The 23348-nt window shown below is 40.0% G+C and overlaps 1 protein-coding gene across 1 annotated transcript; it reads left to right on the forward strand.

Moving 5' to 3' along the window:
* Positions 1-9304: 9304 nt before the first annotated feature.
* Positions 9305-11391, forward strand: LOC142384738 (T-cell surface antigen CD2-like). The gene has a single exon (XM_075471040.1). The coding sequence runs from the start codon at positions 9444-9446 to the stop codon at positions 10446-10448; it is 1005 nt and encodes a 334-aa protein (XP_075327155.1). The 5' UTR covers positions 9305-9443; the 3' UTR covers positions 10449-11391.
* Positions 11392-23348: the final 11957 nt, after the last annotated feature.

Below are 23348 nucleotides of genomic sequence, written 5' to 3' on the forward strand. Positions count from 1 at the left end.
TTGCTAAAGTGGGACTGAACTGCTGTAGGCAAACTGGTTGTATATGTCATTGTCCAATCAGATTAAGGTCGCACCTGGTGTTGCTACGCCCATTTTGTGCGATTTCTGTCAGGGTCGAATTTGCACCAGGAAGCTCCCATTGACATGAATGGTGCGTCAGTTTTTTTCAAAAATCCTGCTCCCAATGCATTCTCTATGAGGGTTTATGTGCTCGCACAAACGACGCACAACGTGCTTTCGTCATATGTCTGTTGCGCGGGACCATGAACATTCTACGTTGTTGTTGTAACATTGTGGTTTTCAATAAAAAAAAAAAAAAAACATTCTACGAAGAAGATGGCGAGATGGCGAGTGTCGAGTGCAACAATACGGTACTGTCTCTGAAAGAAGTTCCCTTTAGTCGTCGTACTAATGCGGAGAAGGAAGTTTGGAAGAATTTTGCAGGATTTTCGGGCTCGCCTTGCGAGGCAAAGATGAAACCCAGGGCTCCACCAACCCTGCCATTTTTCCAGGTAGTATAACTTACCCTTTTGTGCTCAATCATTGACTTGTAATGATTTAAATCTTTTATATAATGTTGACAATGATAGCAGAATGTATAATGACACATTCATTGTTTATGGTGCAGTATTATATTTAAAAAAGAGAGAAATCTCACATAAGTAAGCTGCACTTAACCATGTTTGACTATTGGTTATGCTTTTCTAAGTCATATTTTCCAAAACTTCAATAAACACTTGACTTGGATTTATATGCTGTCATTTTAATTACATTCTTTAGAATGAAAATTGAATGAATCTTATCATTAAGAGCTTATGAGTTTACTTATTTCATAGAATCCTGGAACAATATGAGGAAAATAAATAAATAATGGTTAAGGTGTAATATTAACTGATTGGCAAATTATGCAAAAAATAACAAAAAATTATTTAAAATTATTACAATAAATTATGCTACCTAGACAAATATACCTCAGTCCTATATAACGGGGGAAATTGCAGTCACTTTGGTTATTTGGCAGACCAAATAACCCCTCGACTCTGCGTTGTGTTTATTTAAGGAAGACAAGGAGTTTCTGGACGATTGGACATTTTATTTCCTGCGTGGGAACATAACAGGTTTGCATCAGTGCAATCGGTTCAGCTTCGCACAGCACACTCTGATGCAGCATTCACAGACTGGAAATTGCACTACCTAAAAAAAATGTCAGGAGCCGCCACTGCTGAGAGCTAATACACCAAACTGATTGAAAAAATCTTCACTTTTGGCTCCTTTACAGTATTTTGAGACTATTGTTAAGAACTGTTCAAAAGTCTATTTCAGCAATAATGAAGCCACTAATGATGCATTCCATGAAAAATGAGAAATCGAAAATTCCAACTTTGGGATGCATGGTGGTGTGGTGGTGAGCACTGTTGTTTCACAGCAAGATGGTTCCAAGTTTGGCCAGGGCCTTTTAGAGTGGAATTTTCATGTTCTCCTCGTGCACGCCTGGTTTCTCCTGGTAACTGCAGCTTTCTCCCACAGTCCAAAAATATGCATGTTAGGTAACTGGTGATTCCAAATAGGCTGTAGGAATGAGTTTCTGTCTCTGTGTTGGAACTGAGATCAACTAAATGCATCTCACTCGATGGTTGACGGAATAGTCCCCCCTCCATTTAACAGTTTTGCTTATCATTACCAGCCAATCCAGTGAAACGTAATATTTAGTTTAAAAATATTTAGTCCCAGAGTAAGAGGGTATGCCCAAAGTCTCTTTGTCATTTAACTGCCTTTCTAAGATCAAAGAGACATTGTGAACTACTGCTTTATGAAACTATCAACAAAGTATGTAAAATATATAATGTACATTATGTTTCCAGAACTCAAACATGATTTTATATGTATAAAAACAATCTGGAATCTTGAAAGTGTTTCTAAACTTCTGAGCACTCCATACTGAGCTGACATAGCAGTAGTTTCTCTACTATGTGGACAGGCTGGAACAATAAATAAAGCTGATGTCATGTTCTTGTGGGATTTCACCATTATTAGAGTAACAATTTTTCCTTTTGCTTGATCAAAATGCTGTTTCCCACCTCTGGTCTGCCCAGTGATGTACAGTAAACATGAGTGTTAAACAGTGTGAGGCGTAACACGAATAAATAAAGAAATCCATCGGCAAAGGGGTCAGGAAAAGCTTCATTGAACTAATGTTGATGGAGCTTGAAAAAAATTTACACTGATTAACCATAACATTAATCACCGACAGGCAAAGTCGGTAACACTGCTCAGCTTGTTGCAATGCTCTGAAAGGAAAACCTCCATTCTAACATATTTATGGATGTTACTTTAACGACTGCCACCTACTCAAACATTTGTGCAGACCAGTCAACCCCCCAATATAGCAACAGTATTCCCTACTGTACTTGACTCCCCAAACAGGGCAGCAGTGGGCCCTGTAAAACCGCTAATGAGTAGTTAAGAAAATACGCAACAATAAGTCTGACTTGTCCGACCAGCCTCCAAACTCCTCAGATACCAATCTGTTAAGATCTGATGGCATCCGTGGGAGACCCCACCCCATCACCCACAGGACCCAAAGGATCTATAGCTAACGTCCGGGTGCCAGGCACGCCAGGACATCCTCAGATCTTTTTTGTCCACATCCTCACTGGTCAGAGCTCTTTTGGCAGTGTGAGGAGGACCTACTTAATATTACGGGTTGGTCACAATGCTGTGGCACACAGCAAGAAAAATAAAGACAACTCAAAAAGAGTTAAAGACATTAAACGTCTGAATCGCTGCGAAGTGGAATGGTTTTTATTACGACTTCCAGGATGGGCAGTATGTTAGAACACATCTGTGGAGGATTAAATGTTCATTAGTCTTAAAAGGAAAGTGCAGACAGGATGACCTTCAGGCAAGTACAAATGACATAATCTGTGGTGAAATCTCAGAAAACAAGTGTTTGCTCATTCCACCCAGCTGTCCAACAAATTTTATTTTTACAAAGTTTTGGGGGTTCGCTTTGATAGATCTAAAAAGCTTGTTTGGATTAAAGCTAATTGTTAAGGAATGGTTTTCGTATATACTACACTAGTAGGATTTCTGATTGGACCTAATTATAAACAACTACATTAACTTAATGGTGTGTTATTCATGTCCTGCGCTTCGGGTCAGCCACAAAATGTCTCACTGAAATATCCTCCTCAGTTTTCATTGGCAAGTGGGGGAATACAACAGAGAACAGATGCCGTGGGGAACAAAAACAATCCCTCTCAATTGTTTAAACTTGAACTCCGGCAGGCCGATAGGAGGTAGGTTTTGGGGTCAGCGCCTCCCACCACACATCAAAGATCCTCAGCATCAGCAGATAGCCAGTCAGCCGAGTGAGCAAAAACAGCTGGGCCTGAACAAAACAAAGATGATATAAGCGGCTTCCTCCTCAGCGGCGGCTCCAGAACAGTCACCAGTGATAAGCTCCAGCCTATATTGTGTTTGAAGCGCAGCACCACCCCCCTCTCTCCACCCACCACCAGCACCAACAAATCGAGACAATTTAGGGCTCCATGTAATGCAAGAGGAAATATAAACTGTGATCTCTTGAACCCTGTCAGAAGAAAAAGGCCTGGCTTTTGTCTCTACAACCTTTTGGGATAGTAGTGGGAGTGACTCTAAGTACAAGGACTACGATCCATGAAAGCATTGAAACATCCCTGAATGTCAGCAAAAGTATAATGGAGCGACAGAGAATATAACTGGTCGTGAAAATGACGGACTTGAGAAAAGATGCCTCGCTTTAATTAAGTGAAGAGCACATGTTACATGTATTTCTTCCTCTTGATATTTCCTATACACACACTCCAGCTCACCTACAGCTAACACAGATGCGAGTTTGAAGAATGGCCCATTCAAATCGAAGGTTTTCCTTTTCAATCAATTTGACAGCAATTTGACAGCCTAATAATGACGCTAATTAAATGAGTAATGCTAAGATAAACAGGATAGGTTACATGGTCTACAGAGACTGCATGCTTTGCATATGAGCAAAGAAAAAAAAAAATCTGGATGGCACCCCAAAAGGAGGGAAAAAAGGTTTAAACGATGCGCAAATTTCCTGTTAGATTTAGCAGACAGAGCTCCGAGTACACACGCAACGGGGAGAACAAAGATCCAACAAAGCAAGCCATGCAGAACAAAACGTCTTTCTATAAACGGGAAACATTTAGATAACCTTCTGCAGTCTCAGTGACTTTGATTTAGGGAAGAAAATAAAATTGTGCATTAATGCAAAGATTCTCATATAATCTAAGAAAATCTTACAAGGTTAATCAGCAAGAGTCGTGTGAGGGATTAAGCTGTATTATGTAAATTAAAGAACTAATATGATCAGGGTGTGCACACACTGCAGGCTGATGAGATTAGTTTAGATGCTGAATTGTGAATAAGATTTAAAGCTCTTATTATGTAAACTTGTCACCTAGACCTATAACCTCGACAAACATCTCCTCTAATTAGCCACACACAAATCAGGAAGGCCTCAAAGTACACATTCGGAAAGATCTCTGAAGTTGTAAGATGAGGCAGCTGGGGTACCATAAGAATACCATGAAATAACAAAAAATAATTGCGTAAAATAGTTTTAACATTAATTGAGTGATGTTTAAACATGCAATAAAAATTAAATTATCTATAGATATGGCTGAATCCCTCCTGCACACATTCACTCAACTAGACTTTACAACTAGTTGAACATGCTTCAAAGTTACATTTTTGGCTTCTTTCAGTAAAAATTGTAATGCATAAGAGTGTGTTAATACATCCGAATACCAGGTAAAGCTGCTTTCATTCACATATTTTGTGTCTTTTGTTAGATGACTAAACTCATCAGCATCGTGACATCAACGTGAGGTTACTTAAGCATTTCCTGACTGCAGCTCTGCTTTAATAAAATCTTCTTCAGAGAAAATCATCACTGTAGGGAAATTGGCTATACTTTGATGTGCGATAAAACCTCCCACTGAGAAATTTACAAGTGGCATAAAGTCTTGAACATGTTCTCATATGACCCAGAGTGTTGGGGTGTCAGACATACTTCAGTTAATGTTTCTATTCCCCTCCCAAATATTGTGACGAGGACAGTGTTCCGAATAAATAGCCATGTCAAACTCGACTCAACTCTGAATTTCACCATACATACAAAGTGTTTTATTGTGAAAAATGGGCAGGCTGCCCTGCCTCTTTAAGTAAGGGCTGGAAACTCTTTGGGCCTCTGTTAAATGTCCACAATGCCATGAACATTTCAATGGTTAAAGGGATAGTTCGCCTCTTTTGACATGAAGCTGTATGACATCCCATATTAGCAATATCATTTATGAACATTTTCTTACCCCCTGCTGCGTCCTGTGAGCCGAGTTCCAGCCTCGTTTTGGCGTTGACGAAGGTAGTCCGGCTAGTTGGCTGGGGTCGCAAAAATAAAGCGTCTTGCTTCTCAAAACAATATGCGTTCAAAAGAGTAATACATTTGCGTCACAAAATCGTTCACCAAAAAAAGTCAGACCTCACAATCGCTTGGCGCGATTTCTCTCTACCTTCGTATCATTACGGGCTTTGTAAACCGTGCAGACCGAGCAGTAAACACTGTAACAGGTGCGGCTGTCGGCAGGTGGCTGAACGCATTGATATGAAGGTAGAGAGAAAATAGCGCCAAGCGATTGTGAGGTCTGACTTTTTTTGGTGAACGATTTTGTGATGCAAATGTATTACTCTTTTGAACGCATATTGTTTTGAGAAGCAAGACGCTTTATTTTTGCGACCCCAGCCAACTAGCCGGACCACCTTCGTCAACGCCAAAACGAGGCTGGAACTCGGCTCACAGGACGCAGCGGGGGGTAAGTCAATGTTCATAAATGATATTGCTGATATGGGATGTCATACAGCTTCATGTCAAAAGAGGCGAACTATCCCTTTAAAGCACACATTTACAGATACTTTGTTGTCCCTAATGTCAAAGACTTATTTGTGCATGTATCATAAGCAGGTGGGGCAACCAGCTCATTATAGACACTGGTGTGACCAGACCTTTAGAAAGCTCTCGCTCGCCAAGTTCAAAGTACACTGTGACATCATTGTCCACAGATTACATTGACTTTGTGGAGCAGGAGGGGCCATCAAGACGCCATCATCCCCCGGGGGCCTTCCAGAGCCACAGACACGTCTGGTGAGAGTGTGAGTCGAAGGGGCTCGCAGCCAGGCTTTACGCCTCCATCTGGATCCCTGAATTAAACATCAGCTAGGCAGACGGGCTCCCCGCCTCAGAGCTTGAGGGACCAGCAACAGAGGCCAATTAACCCATGCCTGGTCTAGTCAGACCTTACTATGTAACCAATTAAGGAGGTATGTCAACAGATGATAGAAGGGCTGGGTTTGATTTGACATCAGGCACACTGGATAGTGTTTGCATAAAATCACAGAGACTGAAGGGGAATATTTTGTCCTTGGCAATAATTACCATCATTATAACCTAACATGAAATATGCCCTGGGTAGTCATTATTTCAAAGAATTGTTTCAACTTGAGCTTTTGTTTCCCGAAATCCTTCAAAGCTCCCGTCAGTATTTCCCTCCAGTGCCGTGAAAATAAAAAAATAAAACCTTCAAAAACTCAGCTTTTTAAAAAGTTTTGTCTTGGACATGTCACATCAGTCACCAGACATAGTTTCTCGTTGCTGCGGCTCACTTCCTCTGACACCAGTATGTAGAAATACCACTCCGAACGAGACAAAGCCAATGAAACACAGGAAATGAGAGGCAGAAAAAGTGACACTCATTTTTCTCTACTGCTTTAACAAAAATAAATGATCGCAGAAGTGGTCAAATCACAAGCTTACAGCTTAACAAAGCCTAACTAAGCAAATCACGTCATTAGAGAAGTCTTCTTCTTCTTCTTCCTCTCAAGGAAAAAATAATCAGTCCTTACTTTTCTTGTTAATGATTTCAATCAGGTTTTATGGAGGAGCTCTGATTGTAAACAGCAGTTTTGTTCAACCGTGACGGGGGGGGGGGGGGGGGGGGGGGGCAGTGTAACAAAATGCAGACGAAGTATGATTTAGCCTTCATGGAGTGGTTCCATGCACGCCCCAAATAATGTCCAGGATTTATCTTAGCACGGGGCAGTCTGGATGTATTTGGACAATAATATGTTCTTCATTGTGTTGGCTTCACTCCAGCACATTGAATTTGAAGTAAAACATATGCTATGAGGTCAAAACGCAGACTCACAGCTTCAAGGCTTTTACCGTGTTCACACTGAAGAATGCTCAGAGTAGAAAGGGAAGAAAAATTGTCCAAAAAAGTTCAACAATTCTTGCAACAGTTTCACACATTTACGTTTACACACTTTTTTTTTAATCTTTGATCTTTTGCTGCTGGTGCTGACAACACTGCAAACACAGCATCATATGCTGGTGCGTTAGAATGCTGGGTCAGGAAATTCTTCCAGCTGCAGAGCTTCACTGCATTTTGTTGCCGGGTACAGTTTTACAGACACGGGTCGAAAAGGTGGAGAGTTTAAACTGGGCACCGTCCTTCATGTCAGCCATGATAGAAAACACAAGGGTGCCATATGCGTGCTTGGCTCCTTTTTTATTCATTTCTCTTTTCTTTTTTAAACTTTGCCCTCAACAGTGCTGCTTTTAATTCAACACACTCATATATACACACAATGCATGCATGCGCATCAACCTACATATTTCTAATTTTAAGCTGAGCTGGCAGGGAACATTTCTGAAGATAAAATGTTTACAACAGTGGTAACTAGGAATTCATTGCATTCAGCACCCAGCACGCCCTCTGCGACTAGCTAACACTTCAATCAATCCCTTCCCTCTGGGTAGGAAAAAGTGTAATGACGGTGAAGCTGAAAGAAACAGGTGTTCGTCATGCTCTGGGTTTCTTTGAAGGTGCTGAGAGTTACAGAAAGAGTGTGAATCATTGCTAATTGTGCGAAATTATAGCTGTGAGCTGCAAAATGAACTCATCTCAGGGCAGCTCAAGGCAAGGCAGCTACACTTTTTGAAGGGTCGTAGATGGTACAAATTATGGAGCAACAGTGGTATTCCTATGCTCACTGAACAATGACTCTGGTTTGCTGGAAATGTTGCAGGGGACTTTCAAATGCAAATTGTTTATTTCATAAAAATGAAAAAAATTAAGGGTAATTTGAAGAACAAATTAGCTAAATATGTGCAACTTGGAGACTTATTTAGATTAAAAGAGCTGAGCCAAACAAGTTCAAAATGCAACTGGTTTGACTGGGGAGCCCGTTTGTTAGGAGGTCGACTGGTGTCTGTAAAAAGGGGCCCCAGGATGAATTAAAATGATTTACTCAATTTTTCTTAATCGACGGCACTGGCACCGTCTCTAATTGCAAAATACACACAACCTGGTCTGACTGAAGCCACCACGACAAAAAACATTTGCTGCAGATATTTGCATGAGGCTGTGGCCTCTCATTATTCACCTCCTTTATTGGAACCGACACCCATAACTAAACCAATTTAGAGGGGCCAAATAAAAAAATCATTTGTATTCTTTGACAGGTGAAAACCAATAACCAGGATGAACGTATGCAAAAGCCAGCGGGGAAATATATGATTGGTGATAAACCTTGGATCTCCTTTCATGTAAGTCCAATAACCTAATATACAGTGTATATTAAGTTTGTGAAATATTATACTGAGTATTGCTGGCTGTTTCTTCCCTTTACATAACACACATCAAACCATATTCACACAAGCTCTGAGGCTTTTACCTCTGCAGTTTGCAAAGTGTCAGAAAACACATTTTGTCGTCCTTATTAACTTTGCTTTTTTGCCTGTTGACACAACATCTGTCTCGTGTGTGAAAGAGAGAGCCTTTCTCAGTTGCACCTGCTGAGGTTTATTTAATTTTTGAAGGGAGGCTAAGGCAGGTCTATGAGATGCAGGCTGTGCAGCACTTTTTTTTTTTTAAATGTCTGATATTAGACCCTATGAATATAACCGCTCAGATTTGACTAAAGGTTAAATGGATATCGTGTGGCTTTAGTGGTTCAACCATGTTTCGCCATCCAGTCACTCTCGGAAATACTGCTAGTACATAATGTCAGACGATTGGAAAATGTTAGTTGCCACATGACTTTGTCACTACCCTTAGCCGTCTTCTGAGAACTAAGAATACACTCTTGAGTAATAGCTTCCCTGTTACTGAAGATTCACTTCCCTTTGAGGAGTGGACACATGTTATCTATGAAGCGTTTATATTTTAGGCTGCCAGTGTAACAGCTCAGCTCGGAGTGACTTATCTCTATCAGAGTTTGAAAATCGTCCTCACAGCTGGACAATAAGCATTTGTGGGTACGCTTTTTGACAAAAGTTGTTCAGGATTCCTTGGAGTACTGAAAGGACATATATTCTGCATATCATGGCGTGTTTTGTGGCCACACTTGGTGTTGGCCTTCTGTTGGCACTCTTCAACCTCTCAGCAGCAAACATGGACACCTGTGACCTCTATGCTTCTGTCGGACAGAGTGTGACTCTGCCTTTTGTCTACAAGATGGGGAAATCACATATACTGAGATGGACTCATAACGACTCAATCATTTTCTACATGCAGGAAGGCAAAGTGTCCGTTGGAAAACCAGAAGATCTCTCTTCAGCTGGATCTCTTTGGCTGAGGAATCTGCAAGTCACAAGTGCTGGGATCTATCAAGTAAACGTGCGGCATCTAAATAATACTTTGGCGAGAGCGTGGACTACTCGTCTCTGCATGATGGACAAAGTATCAAAACCTCAACTCAGTTATGTTTGCGACCTCAAGTCTAATGCTGTTAATCTTAATTGCGGGGTGGCCAAACCTCAGGGTGTGGTGTTCTCTTGGATGCTTGATAAAAAGGCATTGCCAAGTGAAACAAAGCAAACACTGAGCATATCTCTGAAACAGCTGAAAGAGGAGAGTAGCTTCTCTTGTAGTGTGGCAAACAAAGTCAGCAAGGAGAGCAGTGACTCTGTTCGTCCAACATGTAAAGCTCCCCCTGACCTTTGTTTTACACGCAAAACAGTTACAGGAGCTCTAGCAGGAGGAGCAGGTTTGATTTTTCTTTTCTTCCTCATTGTCATGGTTTTATGCTGCCGCCTCAGACGCAACAAATCCCAAATGAAACTCTGGGGCAAAAGGGAAGAAATGATGTTTTCTACAAACAAGCGAGCGCCAGACTCCATCAGCCCAGATTACGAAACTATGCACCTTGCAAAGGACTCTCCGCCTCCGAGCCCCAAGCTTTCACCAAGAGTCTGTTACCAGAATACTCCCGAGTCTGAAGTTCATGTCGAAAGCAGACCTCCACATCTATCCGCAGCTGCTGAGGGACAACAACCTTCGCCCGTGCCGAAGCCGAGGATAAAGAACACCCAGGCACAAAACATGTGAATGTTCTGAGCTTTTAGCATCTCTCACTTTCAGGAATAAAGGAAACAAACGTGACAATAATAAATGCCCACGGTGTACATATTCTATAACACTTTTTGCTCAGGCTCACTTAGCAGGCCATACCAGAAGCGGAAGAAGGATCAAGAAAGAGTGATAACAGGGGGGGAGGACTAAAGGGTCTTTTGAGCTGTAAAGTTTAAAAATGGTGTTTGTCTGAGTCATTTAGTTTGCTATATGTTAAGATGTTTTAGATTGCCTTTCTAAACTTATACGTTCATATCTTTTCATTTTCTATTTAGCTGTTACATACTTTCATAGGAGTGTTTATTTGATATTCTTCTTTTTTTTTAATGCTGTTAGGGGTCTGCTGGGACTGCATGACCTGTTCTTTTTTCTTCCATTTTGTATTCATCAAACAGATTTTGATTATGTTTTTTTTTTTAAACTTTGCTAGCTAAATAAAACTTAACTTGGCCAACCAAAGAGACAGAGGACCTTTCCCTCTCTTCATCACCTGTACATGTTCTCCTGTTCAGGACAAGACATCTTGTTGTAAAACTGTAAAATTGTTGGAATTTCTGATATTATTCAATAGGCTAACGGACACACATGCATTAGACAGTGACAAAACTGACAACCAAGCAGTTGGCAGTTGGGCAGCGTGGCTCTGTAATGTTTGTACCTTGAGCCATCTCCTCGTACTGTACTTGGGAGCAACACGAGGAGTTACAAGCGCTCATTTAAGTGAATCTTCAGCACTTGCTTTACATTTTGCAGTCTTTCCAAATCAGATCAGCCCAGTTTGATGAAAAACTGTATGTGGGCCTGGGACACACAAAAACGTTGATGTTTTTGAGAAGGAGGTGACATCTTTTCCCTCTGTACCACATGAATGTAAATATCATATATTGTCATCAATAAAGGTTTCATCTTAGTTATACAATCTCTATTTGCAGAGCTGATGTAGTTTTTTTTTTTTTTTTTGTACCTGTCAATGTCAACCAATCCTTTGAGAGAATACTCACCTTTATGTTTACTTTCTTCAAGGCAGAAATGTACATCATAAACTGCAAGTGTTTATATTACTCAGACAAGAGCAAATTCTGCATTTGGTGAGAGGCAATTTATAAAATGTGTTTCCACGGTTTTTCTTGAATTTGGCTGTCGCAGTAAACAATGATTGACAGGACGTGAGAGCAGTACAGCATCTGAAAAAGAAATCTAAAAATATGACAAAGAGGAGTGAGCTAAACCTGGTCTGCCACAGACACAAGTAACTGGAACTTGACCTACTTTTGTAAGCGTTTTATTCAATGATTCGCTGACAATCGACACGATCATTCTTTACATCAGCTCTCTGTAATACAGCACAGTATAGTTACAGACACGGATACGTCCGAAATGGATAAAGTTGTCAAAAAATAATCTTGTATCTCCTTTTTGCATGAGAAGTACATTAAGCGGCTTATCTGTCTCAAACACAGCCTGTTGTTCCAGCTACTTACATGTCAGCATTCTTGCACTTATCAAAATTTGCTTGCTTGCAAGAAGATATTGAAGGGGGGAAAAAAATCAATAGAGAAATGGATTAGCTAAGGGAAATATCTATTATCTCTGATGGGTACATGGTAATCCACACATGAAAGTGTTTGCTGTCTCGCCTAATGCTCTGTGACAGCCACATAATGGAATCCCCCTGAGCGTCATCGCCCAAAACGTACAAGCCAATGTCATCTTTTGTCAAGTCCTGCTCCGCTCCTGCTTGCTTTACATGGCTGAATTTTTCAGTCCAGCCAGCAGGGATTTGGGAGTAAAGCTGCTATCTGCTCCTAGAACAATGCCTTTTTTTTTCCCCCTGTTCTCCTCCATCTCAGTCTCAGTGTTTCTCAAGAAGCAGTGAGACTCGACTGGCAGCTTGCCGCCTCACTTCCCCTCCCAAAACCATGTGCGGCATGGAGAGACAGGGAGATAAAGCAACACACGTGCACACACGGAGGCACGCTCTCACGCACTGCACACACGGAGGCACGCTCTCACGCACTGCACACACGGAGGCACGCTCTCACGCACTGCACACACCGACATGGGACCACATTTCATTTTACAACTTAATGAAACACATCTCATATGCCGATGCCAGATCTGCCCTGGAAATGGAAGGGAAATACTTCTGAAATGTGTTTAATCAGTGGCTTTTGGAGCCTAGAGGATATACCCGTTTGATGTTGAAGCGTGTGTGTCCAGGAAAAGGGTCAATTACCCATGGAAAGTATTTATACTCATGTCAGATCATTCTTATTAAAGTTCTTTTGTTGTCAGGGGCTGCCAAGTCTGGGGGAAAGTACAAATCAGAACATCAGAGGTCAGCCAGCGCAGTGGCCTTTTTCATCAGATTTGTCCAAATGCAGAGATGATTATGACCTATTAGCATTCTTGGGTGGACTTGGCATTCTTTGACCCTAGCTCTGAAACTTAAGGCATACAATGCACTGAATTAGCCAAAGCCACGATCCCCCATGATCGGTCTTCAATTTATTGAAAAAGCAACGCGATCAATTATCCCTGAAGGTCAGTGACATAATGACTTTAAGTGACATGTTCTTTACCACATGTAGCTTTAAAAGTCATTCTGGGAGGAAAGTAGGTGGAATGCTTTTGTTGCGCTCTTGCTGGGCGCATCTTAGCAATGTTTTTCAATGATGTTATTCCTGTTCCAAATGTCTCACCAAGCAGCAAGTTCACACCACCACACACAAGTCCTGCTGTTTTTTTTTCTCTTCCGGCCATCTGTACACCTCGCACTTTTTTTGTCCACTTAGCGCATGCAATACGTGGACTTGCTTCGTGCAGACTGTGGGTGTCAGCAACAGTTTCACAAACTGGCCGAGAAATCTGGCGACTCTCATCTTTAATGGAGGCAGAATACTGACCAAACCAAACACATCATAGACGCTCGATGCCTGGGGCCAACTATCTAACATGAAACTCTCTACAAGATGGTGTCTTTGACGGGGGAATCCAAGTGTATTCACTGATTTACGGTTAAACATTTGCGCACAACCTGCCCATTCATTTTGTATCGGTCAGTTTGTCCAAACATTGCCCGTTCTATCTTTGATTAAGTGTAGGGCAAAATGAAACTATCTTGTTAGGGAAAGGAAAAAAGTTATGTTTCAGCTCAAAGACATGGCCTGCCACAACCCCTTCGAATGAGAGCACTTTAGCTCATGCTTGTTTGGCTAAACATTGACTTTTTGCCCCAGCTGCAACAATCTCAAGTGGCCCTATTGGTACAGCACAGAACTGGTTACACTTTGCGACTGAGAGACCGCGTGATGACAGGCGAGAAACTGTCACTGTAGATAAAACACAGGAAAAACATTAAATTGTTCAGTTGAAATATGTACGGGTATGTAGGTATGTGTAGTTAATTATAAATTTATGTTGTGTTTTGTTTAACATGATATGGAGTTTCACCGGATATGAGCCCTTTAAGGATTTTCTCCTTGTTTGTACATGGACTGAAAAAGTTTGAAGACATCGTTATGGTGTGCTGGTGGTTCATGCAAACTTACTAAATTCTTTAACGAAAAAATTGTGCAGGAAATTCATAAATTGGGGGCAGATGTGGAACCAATGAGATTTTCCCAACTCTACATCAACAGAGGGCACGAGGGGATTGAAAGCAGGAACCGAACCTGCAACTGGACGGCGTTTGGCACGAGTCTTTGAACAACCTAAAAGTGAATACATGTAGTGCAGAAGGTCACTCCTGACCAACACAATAAGCTTTTGCAACAACTCTGTGCCAGGCGGGAAAGTCATTCACACTGCTGCAATTTCATCAGTTTCCATGAATTTAAAATTGGTGAGATTAAGTATCAACTTAACTAAAAGAGCTGACTTGATATTTTGGGTTAAATTAACTTTATAGCAGAAAGATTGTATGAGACACTGTTCTGAGCAGCTTTGATTCTTTCCCAGAAGGCAAGCATGAATATATGTTTGTTTTCTTACAGATTTTCCAAGCATATTATCGTCCATATCGCTTTCTTAAAACTAATCGAAATATTTCATCACTAGTGAAGTCCACTGACAAATGGAGACCCTGACAGAGATTCTGTGACAACTGGACAGTGAGAAGCTTTGGTGATTCTGCAACATAACCATAATAATAGTTCCTTCACACACAAATTAAATGTATTTAGCAAGGAACTAGGAGAATACTGCCGTGAAAGGTTTGATGAGCTTTTTTCTGTTGTAAGAGTCTTCTCTCTTCAAGTCGTGAAAGCAGCTGACACTTCTAATACAAACAATATTATTAAAATTGGTTCTACTGAGGTCATGGAGCACTAATCCAAACACAGATATCTGGTTAAGCCAAATGCTTTTTTGGGGTGAGAATTTCCAAATTTTCAAAAGGCCTTATGAGGGATTGCTGGTTCAGTCTCTGATTTGGCATCTGGTGCGATGAGGAATCCTTGTATGAATCATCTTGATGCCATGTTGAGTGTCCAGGAAATAAGACACAGAGGTTCTGCAGAAATTAGAGATAATTCATGCTCAGACCAAACTGCAGCCGCGAACAAGTATTCCCATAACTTCATTACAATGTCTAAGCAGCTTTTTCCGACCTGAGGACGTTGGCGTCTGAAGTCTTAAAACTGAATAATTGACTTTTTTGAAAATTGTTGCTGGCATCAAATGCAAAAACGAGCATTTATCTAAAAGAAATAAATACATTGAATTCATTTTTCATTCATTTCATCTTTGAACTATTTTCAATGATAAATAGAGTTTTGAATAAGTTGCACGCCAATTTATTCTGTATTTAATTCGCATCTGACAGAGCATCGACCCTTTATGTGAAATAGGAATGTGAAAAATAAAAATGGTTCCCCAGATGAGTTTCCTTTTCACACTACATGTAATTCAGTGCATACAAGTAATTAAACCCTACAGTATGAAGATAAACTGTCTGATATCTTTTAGATAGCTGCCATCCTTTTCCCCCTACGTAGTTTAAGTTCCATCTGACCTGATATTTTCTTTGCACTCAGCTGGTTATGGTTAGACAAACAAAATATGTGGTCAAATTTAGATTTTAATTAAAATCTGGCCGGTGTATTGGGTATAAAACACATGGTTATGCTTAGATGTGAAAACATGTCATCATGTCACTTGAATCCTTCCCCTTTCAAACACTAAAAATAACTTTTACCATTGTTGCATCATTTTATGCGACACGACTACATATGTAAATGAATATATGAATATATTCATTCATTTTTTCTTTTGAGTCTGTAATCATGCAAAGAAAAATGATGAGTTTAATCTTAATCTATCTACCCTTTAAAAATGTAAAGCTATTTGAGCAAACTACCGAGCCATTCAGTAAAAACTAAAGTCTAAGTCCTGATTGTGTTACTTTCGTAATGTTTTGTAAAACCATTGATGTAATAGGCATCATCTTAACCTCTGTGCAAAACTGTGTGACTAACCTAATTACATTTATTAAAGTTTTATGAGCATGCACTGCCTGGAAAATGTCTTTCCTTTTATACGAGGTTGAAATTAGATTACACAACCAGTGGTACAGATATCAGTTAGTCAGTTAACAAAATCCCATCTTTTTAGAGTGAAAGTTTCATACCCCATTGCCATCTTTATTGCTTTACTTGTGTGACTGCATTTTGATCATGTGAGAGATGCTGCCTGCAGTCAAATGCTCGCCGACACGATCCATAATCTCCTGGGTTTGTTGTCCCTCGCCTGGTGTATCTCAGCGTTTGTCTTCATTGTGGGCACTGGTTCAAATTCCAGATGAAGCCTCCATACAGGGGATGAGTCTAAACAAACATAATCAGCTGTAGACAAAGGAAAGGTGAAATCCAGTCCACAACTGCTATAAAGCAGCCCTATCATTTCCACTGCAGCTTGAACTCTGTAATAAAAATGCTTCTATCAGACAAATTACCCAACCATGCTCTTGCACCTGATATAAATCAGATGGAAGAAAAATTCCACCTTCTGCTCTAATAAGCATCTTGCTCAGAATTCATGCAAAGATCAAACATCTCTGTAACATTCTTGGGTATATAGTGTCTGTGCCTGTGTGCCAACATAAAATTACAACCTGGCTGTAGAAGAAAAAAATCCAACTCCCTGCTGCTTATGATGCACATTTTGCACAATAAGACTTTTTTTTTTTTTTACATGCAGGGCATAAGCATTTAAGATGATTCTCCCAGATAGCTATGATGCCTTTTGAAGAACACCCCCAGAGGAGATAATTTGGATAGTTTGAAGCCTTTGTCTTGGTCTATGGTTCTATCTCTTTTCAGAGAAATGTTCCCTCAAGCCACATTGTGTGTGTGGACTCATGCAGGGATAATAGCATGTCAGTGAAGGGCCACGCAACAATGGTTCAAGATGAGAGAGGTGTAAAGGTGCGACAGCAGGACTGACAACACAAAGTTTTGCTTTGACTATGCCGTGCCTATCAAGCAAAGCATCAGCGCAACACTCCAACGGCCTCTCTGTGTGGCCTTAGTTCTTTCTGATGTGTTTGTATTGGCCTCATGCTGTAAAATTGCCTTGAAAAGTATTTTATCACCAAAATAGATAAGCGCTTTGAAATAATGGTGTTTAGAGGTGTGTGTGCATGTCATTTATTGCTGCTATGGAAACCATCTGGTAAAACAGTAAACACACAAATAAAAGTTGAGTAAGGCTAACTACAGTGAGCCTGAAACTGTGACTGCAAAAAGAATATACAGAAGCCATTACAGCCATAATAAAATTCTATTTTTGGTCAACCTGTAGCCTACTATTCACAGAAGCACGAAGAAATAGAAAGATCTGGCAAAATAACGGCTATAAATGGGTATGTAAAGCTTAATACTGAATTATGACTGACTAATTAGGAATACATCTAATCATGTGTCTAACAAGTCTTCTGGGCCAATTAATCTGAAGCAAGTCGTATCCTTATGGCAACTGAGCGACAGTCTGGTCAAAGTGGCCTCTGATGCTTCACTCTTTGCCAAAAAATGTGTCATAAGCAGCTGGACCGGTCGTTGGGCCACAGTACCAGATGGAGTGCTAAAACTGAATTAATCCTGTTGCCACTGTGACATGTGAATGAGCTTGTGGATAATTTTTTTCACAACACGTTATGTGCCATTCAGCGTTGTCTGGGACACCAGTGTGCAAAGTACAAATAATAGCCCAGAAGCGTCATAACAGATGATAGCTAACGTTTAGTCATTTTCCAAGATGGCAAAAATGTTGACCAGTAGTCAAAATGGAAGTTAAAGTCTCCCTTCACTAATAATTATTAACTAATATGTTATTAACTAATATGCAAGTACCACTTATGACAACCTGCTGGGTGACACCTGTGAGGAACTGATAAAGGGGGAAGCTAGTGTAAGCTAGACGTTAGCCGGAGGTGCTAGCGGGTGCTGAAGCTGCTTGCCCTGGCTATTAGTGACCAGTCGCTATAGCGACATAATAATTAGTCAAATAAAAATTTTGTTGAAACTAATAAATTAATATAGGACTAAAACATTATGAGTCTCAGAAAGTTTTCATATATTTAAATAAAATGAAAATACTAATGTAATTAACGAACACGCACGGTAACTGTTGTACAAACTTAATGTGTCACAAACCAAAGTGCGTAAAATAACGACCAACCATAAAATCACATAAACAAAGACCAAACTGATTGATAATGTTAAATTAACAAGCAGCTGCGTACTTGGAACTAAAACTAACAAAGCAATTAGTCCCGCAAGGCATGCTGGGAAACGCGACCCGACAAAACCTTTCGAAACGCTACCATGATAATAATAATAATAATAGTAATAATCTAAAAACGAATAAACTTAAATAGAAATCATTTTTATCAGTGAAAACTGTTTATTTGTGTATTTATGAAATATAATTTAAATTTGACACAGCAGTATTTCCCTAAAATATGTTTCTTCCTAATCACTCAAAGAATATGATCAAAGATAGCTTCAGTAGTGACTGCAGTCATGTTGGCGTTCATATAGAAAAACACATTTGCTGTCAATCTTTAATTTGGGTGATAGACTAAAAGAAACACATAAAGCTGAAATTTACATAGAAAACACCCAACAATGTCCTCTGGGGTATGATGGATGGTATCACCTGAAACTCTGCACCAATCAGACAGAACAAAGGAAACTTTCAGAGGTGAAACATCTTCATGAACTTGGACAGAATCCAAATTCTTAGGACAAAAACTTAGGACTGCCATGACCTTAATGACTGATCTTGTACAGCTTATATCCAAAGAGACTTACATGATTTAACCTCTGTATTTTCAAATGTTGCAGAATGAAGACAAAACTGAATTGTTGACCAACATTTGTTTTTAAAGCTTATTGTTGATTTTATTCTGTCTCAAGTTGTGGCTTATTCACAGTATTCCTCATCAGCAGTTCAGTGCAGGTTATGTAAAGTCTATCAGAGCAGAAGAAGATTAGAAACAATTAATGCTGTTTGATATTCTAGTGTTTGTGTTTGATACCGTTTAGTGGAGGGAAGAAAAACTGACTGCCACACAAAAGTCATTCAAATATCTTCATTAATGATGATTCATGGGTGCAGCCTTCATATGAAGTAAAACTAAACAACACCAGCAAGGGAGTAACTTTTTGACATTTTGATTTTGACATTGGTGGGGACATAAAAGTGCAGTTTTTTTTTTTTTTGTTTTTTTTTGCATTACCAATCATAAGTTAATGGCATGCAGATGCTATATGTTAACGAGCCATCCTAATTTTTAGGGAGTTGGTCTTTAAATCACAGGGTTGCAAGCTCAAATCCCACGATTAGGCTACCTCTGTTTACACCTGGAGTGACCTTGAGCAAAACAACTAACTAACCTAAAATGATTGTACTAACTAACTAAAATAATGTTTTCTTATAAGTCGCTTTGGATAAAAAAAAAAAGTCAGCTAAGTGTTATGCAATGTAACTCATATAATGCAGGGTATCTGCACATTTTTTAATCAACAAATTTAAAGACTTTTAAGACCTTTTTAAGACCTCTAAGAATAAAAATTAAGACCATTACCACGGCAAACATATATATAAAAACTACACTCTAGGCTGTTTGGTATTGAAAAAAAGTCCAGTGTGAAATGTGTGCTTCAGTGATACTGAATCAGTGTGTCAATATGATCGCTTAAGATTTGAATGCACAAGGGAACACCACACACTACAGGTGCGAAGGAGCGTGTTTTCGCTGCCATTTGTCTGTCTGTTTGTCTGAGGCTCTGAGCAAAATAAATCCATAATTGAACCTAATTTTCGAGTTATGTCTACTGTGCTTTTACAACTAGCAAAACGATTTTACTACCCAAGTTAACTTAAACCAGAACTTTGGACAACTCACGTGAAGCACAGACTGGTTTATGCAATAGTCGGCAGTCCATATATGGACAGCTGACTTTGCAGCATAAACCACACGACAAAATCAAATTTCCTTAATAAAGTATCTCCAATCTAATCAAATAAATAAAAACGAGCACAGACCGCTCATACAGTCAATGGCATGTAGCCTACCCATAGAAAAAATACACACTCTCACACACATCATACAACCTGACTATCGACTGCTAACAACCATGATCAGTAACCTACACAAACCCAGACACATAATGGCTCGGCGGCCAGCAATCGGATAAACCAATGAAGTGAATCACTCCTGTGAAAGAATGAAAACAAGTGAATGAAACCTGCACTCACCCATTATGAAGTTAACTCTGCCAGCCCCATACTCTTGCCCCTGCTCAGCCAACACCTTGACGTCGGGTATGGTTGCTAACGTTACGGCAGCTAGCATTAGCAACGAGGCTGCTAGGCTTGCTAAATCGGTAAGCATTAGGCTACTGAAGAAAGCTAGTCTTTTTAGCTACGTTTACGTTATATTATCATCTTTCTTCTCGGCTATAAGTTAACCTTTGTTTACGGCCACTGGCACTAACCTCACGCGCTAGCTGTCAAATCACCGGAAATTTTCACCGGAAGTACTGGCGCACACACAAAACGTCAGCGGTCGCCATTTTGTGCACGGAGCGATAGAAAATCGTCTCTTAATTTCACATCTCATTCTCATTTCCTGGTCTTTTATTGAACATTACAGCACATTATAAAAAAAGTCACGGAAAAGCATCAGATAACAACGTCTGCTGCACAACCAACAGGGTTTTTGGATTTAAACTCCTGACAACATTTCCTTGTTTGTTAAAAACAAAAAGCAGCAAAAACCACATTTTAATGTTCTCTGTGCTGTGTCTCTCATCTTACAGGCTGTTATATGCTTACACTGTCAGAGTTAAATTGATTTTCAATACTGAACTTTTATAAGATGTATTTATATATACATGACTGGATCATTTATGTGGTGTGTAGGTTTATTATTAATCACAATCATGTAGATTTATTAAAGACATATTTGTAACTGCTCAGGTTTTGTTCTTTAACAATGAAACTTTTAGAAACTACTGATAGTTATGATGTGGTTGTTACACTGTGATGTAAGTTGTAGTGAACCAGTGTGTGGGTGACTCTCATTATTTCCTGTTTCTATGAAGTGTGTGTTTAATTGTCTGCGTGTGAGTGTCACTGTAAACACCAACTGAAGCAGGAGTGACCACAGAGATTATATGCTCATAAAGCTATGTGTCTCACAGGCTTGTTTGATAAAATAACTGATCTACTGCAGTCATTACTGTTCTAAAGTCTGCTGGGAGGCAGAAGGTTATGTATCACTCTCCATATGACAGCAGGGTGAACAGGCTGTGCCTCAGGTGGGCTTTGTCTCTGAGTATGTTTGGGCTGTGAGCAGACACACCACCTCACCAACTCCACTGGTGCTGAACCAGCTTGTGCTCTAAAAACATTCATGCAGAGCTGCTGCAGCTTCATCCGTCCACACTTCAACAGTTTTTACTGATGGTTTGATCCTGAAAACAAGATCAAAATAAGGATGTACCATCTCACTGATTTGTCATGTGACTGCTGCAACGTCAGCAGTGTCTGGAACATCAAAACTGCTCAAGTTAAAGCTTTACAGGTGTGAAGTGGAATTAACCAGTTGGACTGACTTTGAAGATGGGTATCTTAACACTATTGTGTTAACAATATCACCCTTACTGTCACAGCTGTAACAAATTGAGTATTCTGTTGGAAGTTTCAGATGTGTCTGCAGTGGTAGCAGAAATGATGTGTAAATGATGAGTAACTTTAACTAAAAGCTCACGGCAGCTTCGGCAGTGATGAGAAGCGCATTTTTCAGCCCATATCTCTAACTTCCAGAGACCCATTGTGTTTTAGAGGGGACCACTATTATTCAAATTCAAATTCAATTCAAATTCAAAAAATACTTTATTTATCCCAGAGGGAAATTAAATGTTGATGTAGCTCAATTAAATCAAGGAGTTATTATAGATGCTGATGGCTGTGGGCAGGAAAGATTTCCTGTAGCGGTCCGTTTTGCATCCAAACTGAAGAAGCCTTTGACTGAAGAGACTCTGTTTTCTGATAACAGTCTCATGGAGAGGATGTTCAGGGTTGTCCATAATTCTCTTGATTTTATGCAAAATCCTTCTTTGCATTATTGTCTCCAGAGGTTCCACAGTCGTCCCCAGAACAGAGCCAGCCTTCTTTATCAGGTTGTTGAGTCTTTTTAGGTCCCTGGTTCTGATGCTGCTGCCCCAACAGATGACGCAAGAGGAAATGACGCTCTCAACAACAGACTTGTAGAAGATCTGCAACATCTTGTTGCAAACCTTGAAGGACCTTAGCTTCCTCAAGAAGTACAGTCTGCTCTGTCCTTTCTTGTAGATGGCTTCACTGTTGTGTCTCCAGTCCAGTCTGTTGTCCACATGAACACCAAGGTATTTATATTCCTCAACCACCTCCACTTCTTCTCCCATGATGGAAACAGGGTTTGATCTGACCCTGTTTCTCCTGAAATCTACAATCATCTCGTTTGTTTTGTTAACATTCAAGATGAGATGATTGTTCCCACACCATGCCACAAAGCGGTCCACCAGCTCTCTGTACTCAGCTTCTTGTCCATCTCTGATACACCCGACAACTGCAGAGTCATCTGAATATTTCAGTAGATGACAGGAGTCTGACTTGTACTGGAAGTCTGAAGTGTACAGAGTGAAAAGGAATGGTGAGAGTACAGTCCCCTGTGGTGCTCCTGTGCTGCTGATCACCTGGTTAGACACACAATTCTTCAGTCTGACAAACTGTGGTCTGTTTGTCAGACTTCAGTTGAATTCAGTTGCTTCTGCACTGGGACAATGAGCATAAACATCCAGGTAAATCAGGAGAACCTTTAAAACCCTTTCAGATATTTTTTCTCTCTTTTTTAAATGTTTTTTTTTTACTATTATTATAACAAATATTCAGAAATGAAGATGGCTGGTTTAAGGAGTTTTAAACAACATCCTCCTCAGTACTTTGCATTTTTCCAGATAAATTCATTAGACTGAGCCAGCCCTCTGGCAAAAAAACCTGAAATATTTCCACATGATGCAGCTGAAAGAGCTGTGATGTCATGTCATTGTTAAGAAAACCAGAAGAAAAACCTGTTAAATTACAGGCTCTTGGATGACACAATTTAATTTGGTGCACTTTAGTAGAAAAAAAGCTTCTTCTGAGTTTTAAAGGCATTCTACCAACAGGATGATATCTGCTGTAAACTGCCTCCCATGTTTGTTCTGTCATATTTGTGGAATGAGGCTATTAGTCAAAGAAAGACTAAACCAAATGTTATAGCTGATCATTTAGAATTCAGATTAGTAACATATTCCTTATGTGTCTGACAGAGACTGCAGAAAGCTT

Source organism: Odontesthes bonariensis, chromosome 7, assembly GCF_027942865.1.
Source record: "Odontesthes bonariensis isolate fOdoBon6 chromosome 7, fOdoBon6.hap1, whole genome shotgun sequence".
Classification (NCBI taxonomy): Eukaryota; Metazoa; Chordata; class Actinopteri; order Atheriniformes; family Atherinopsidae; genus Odontesthes; species Odontesthes bonariensis.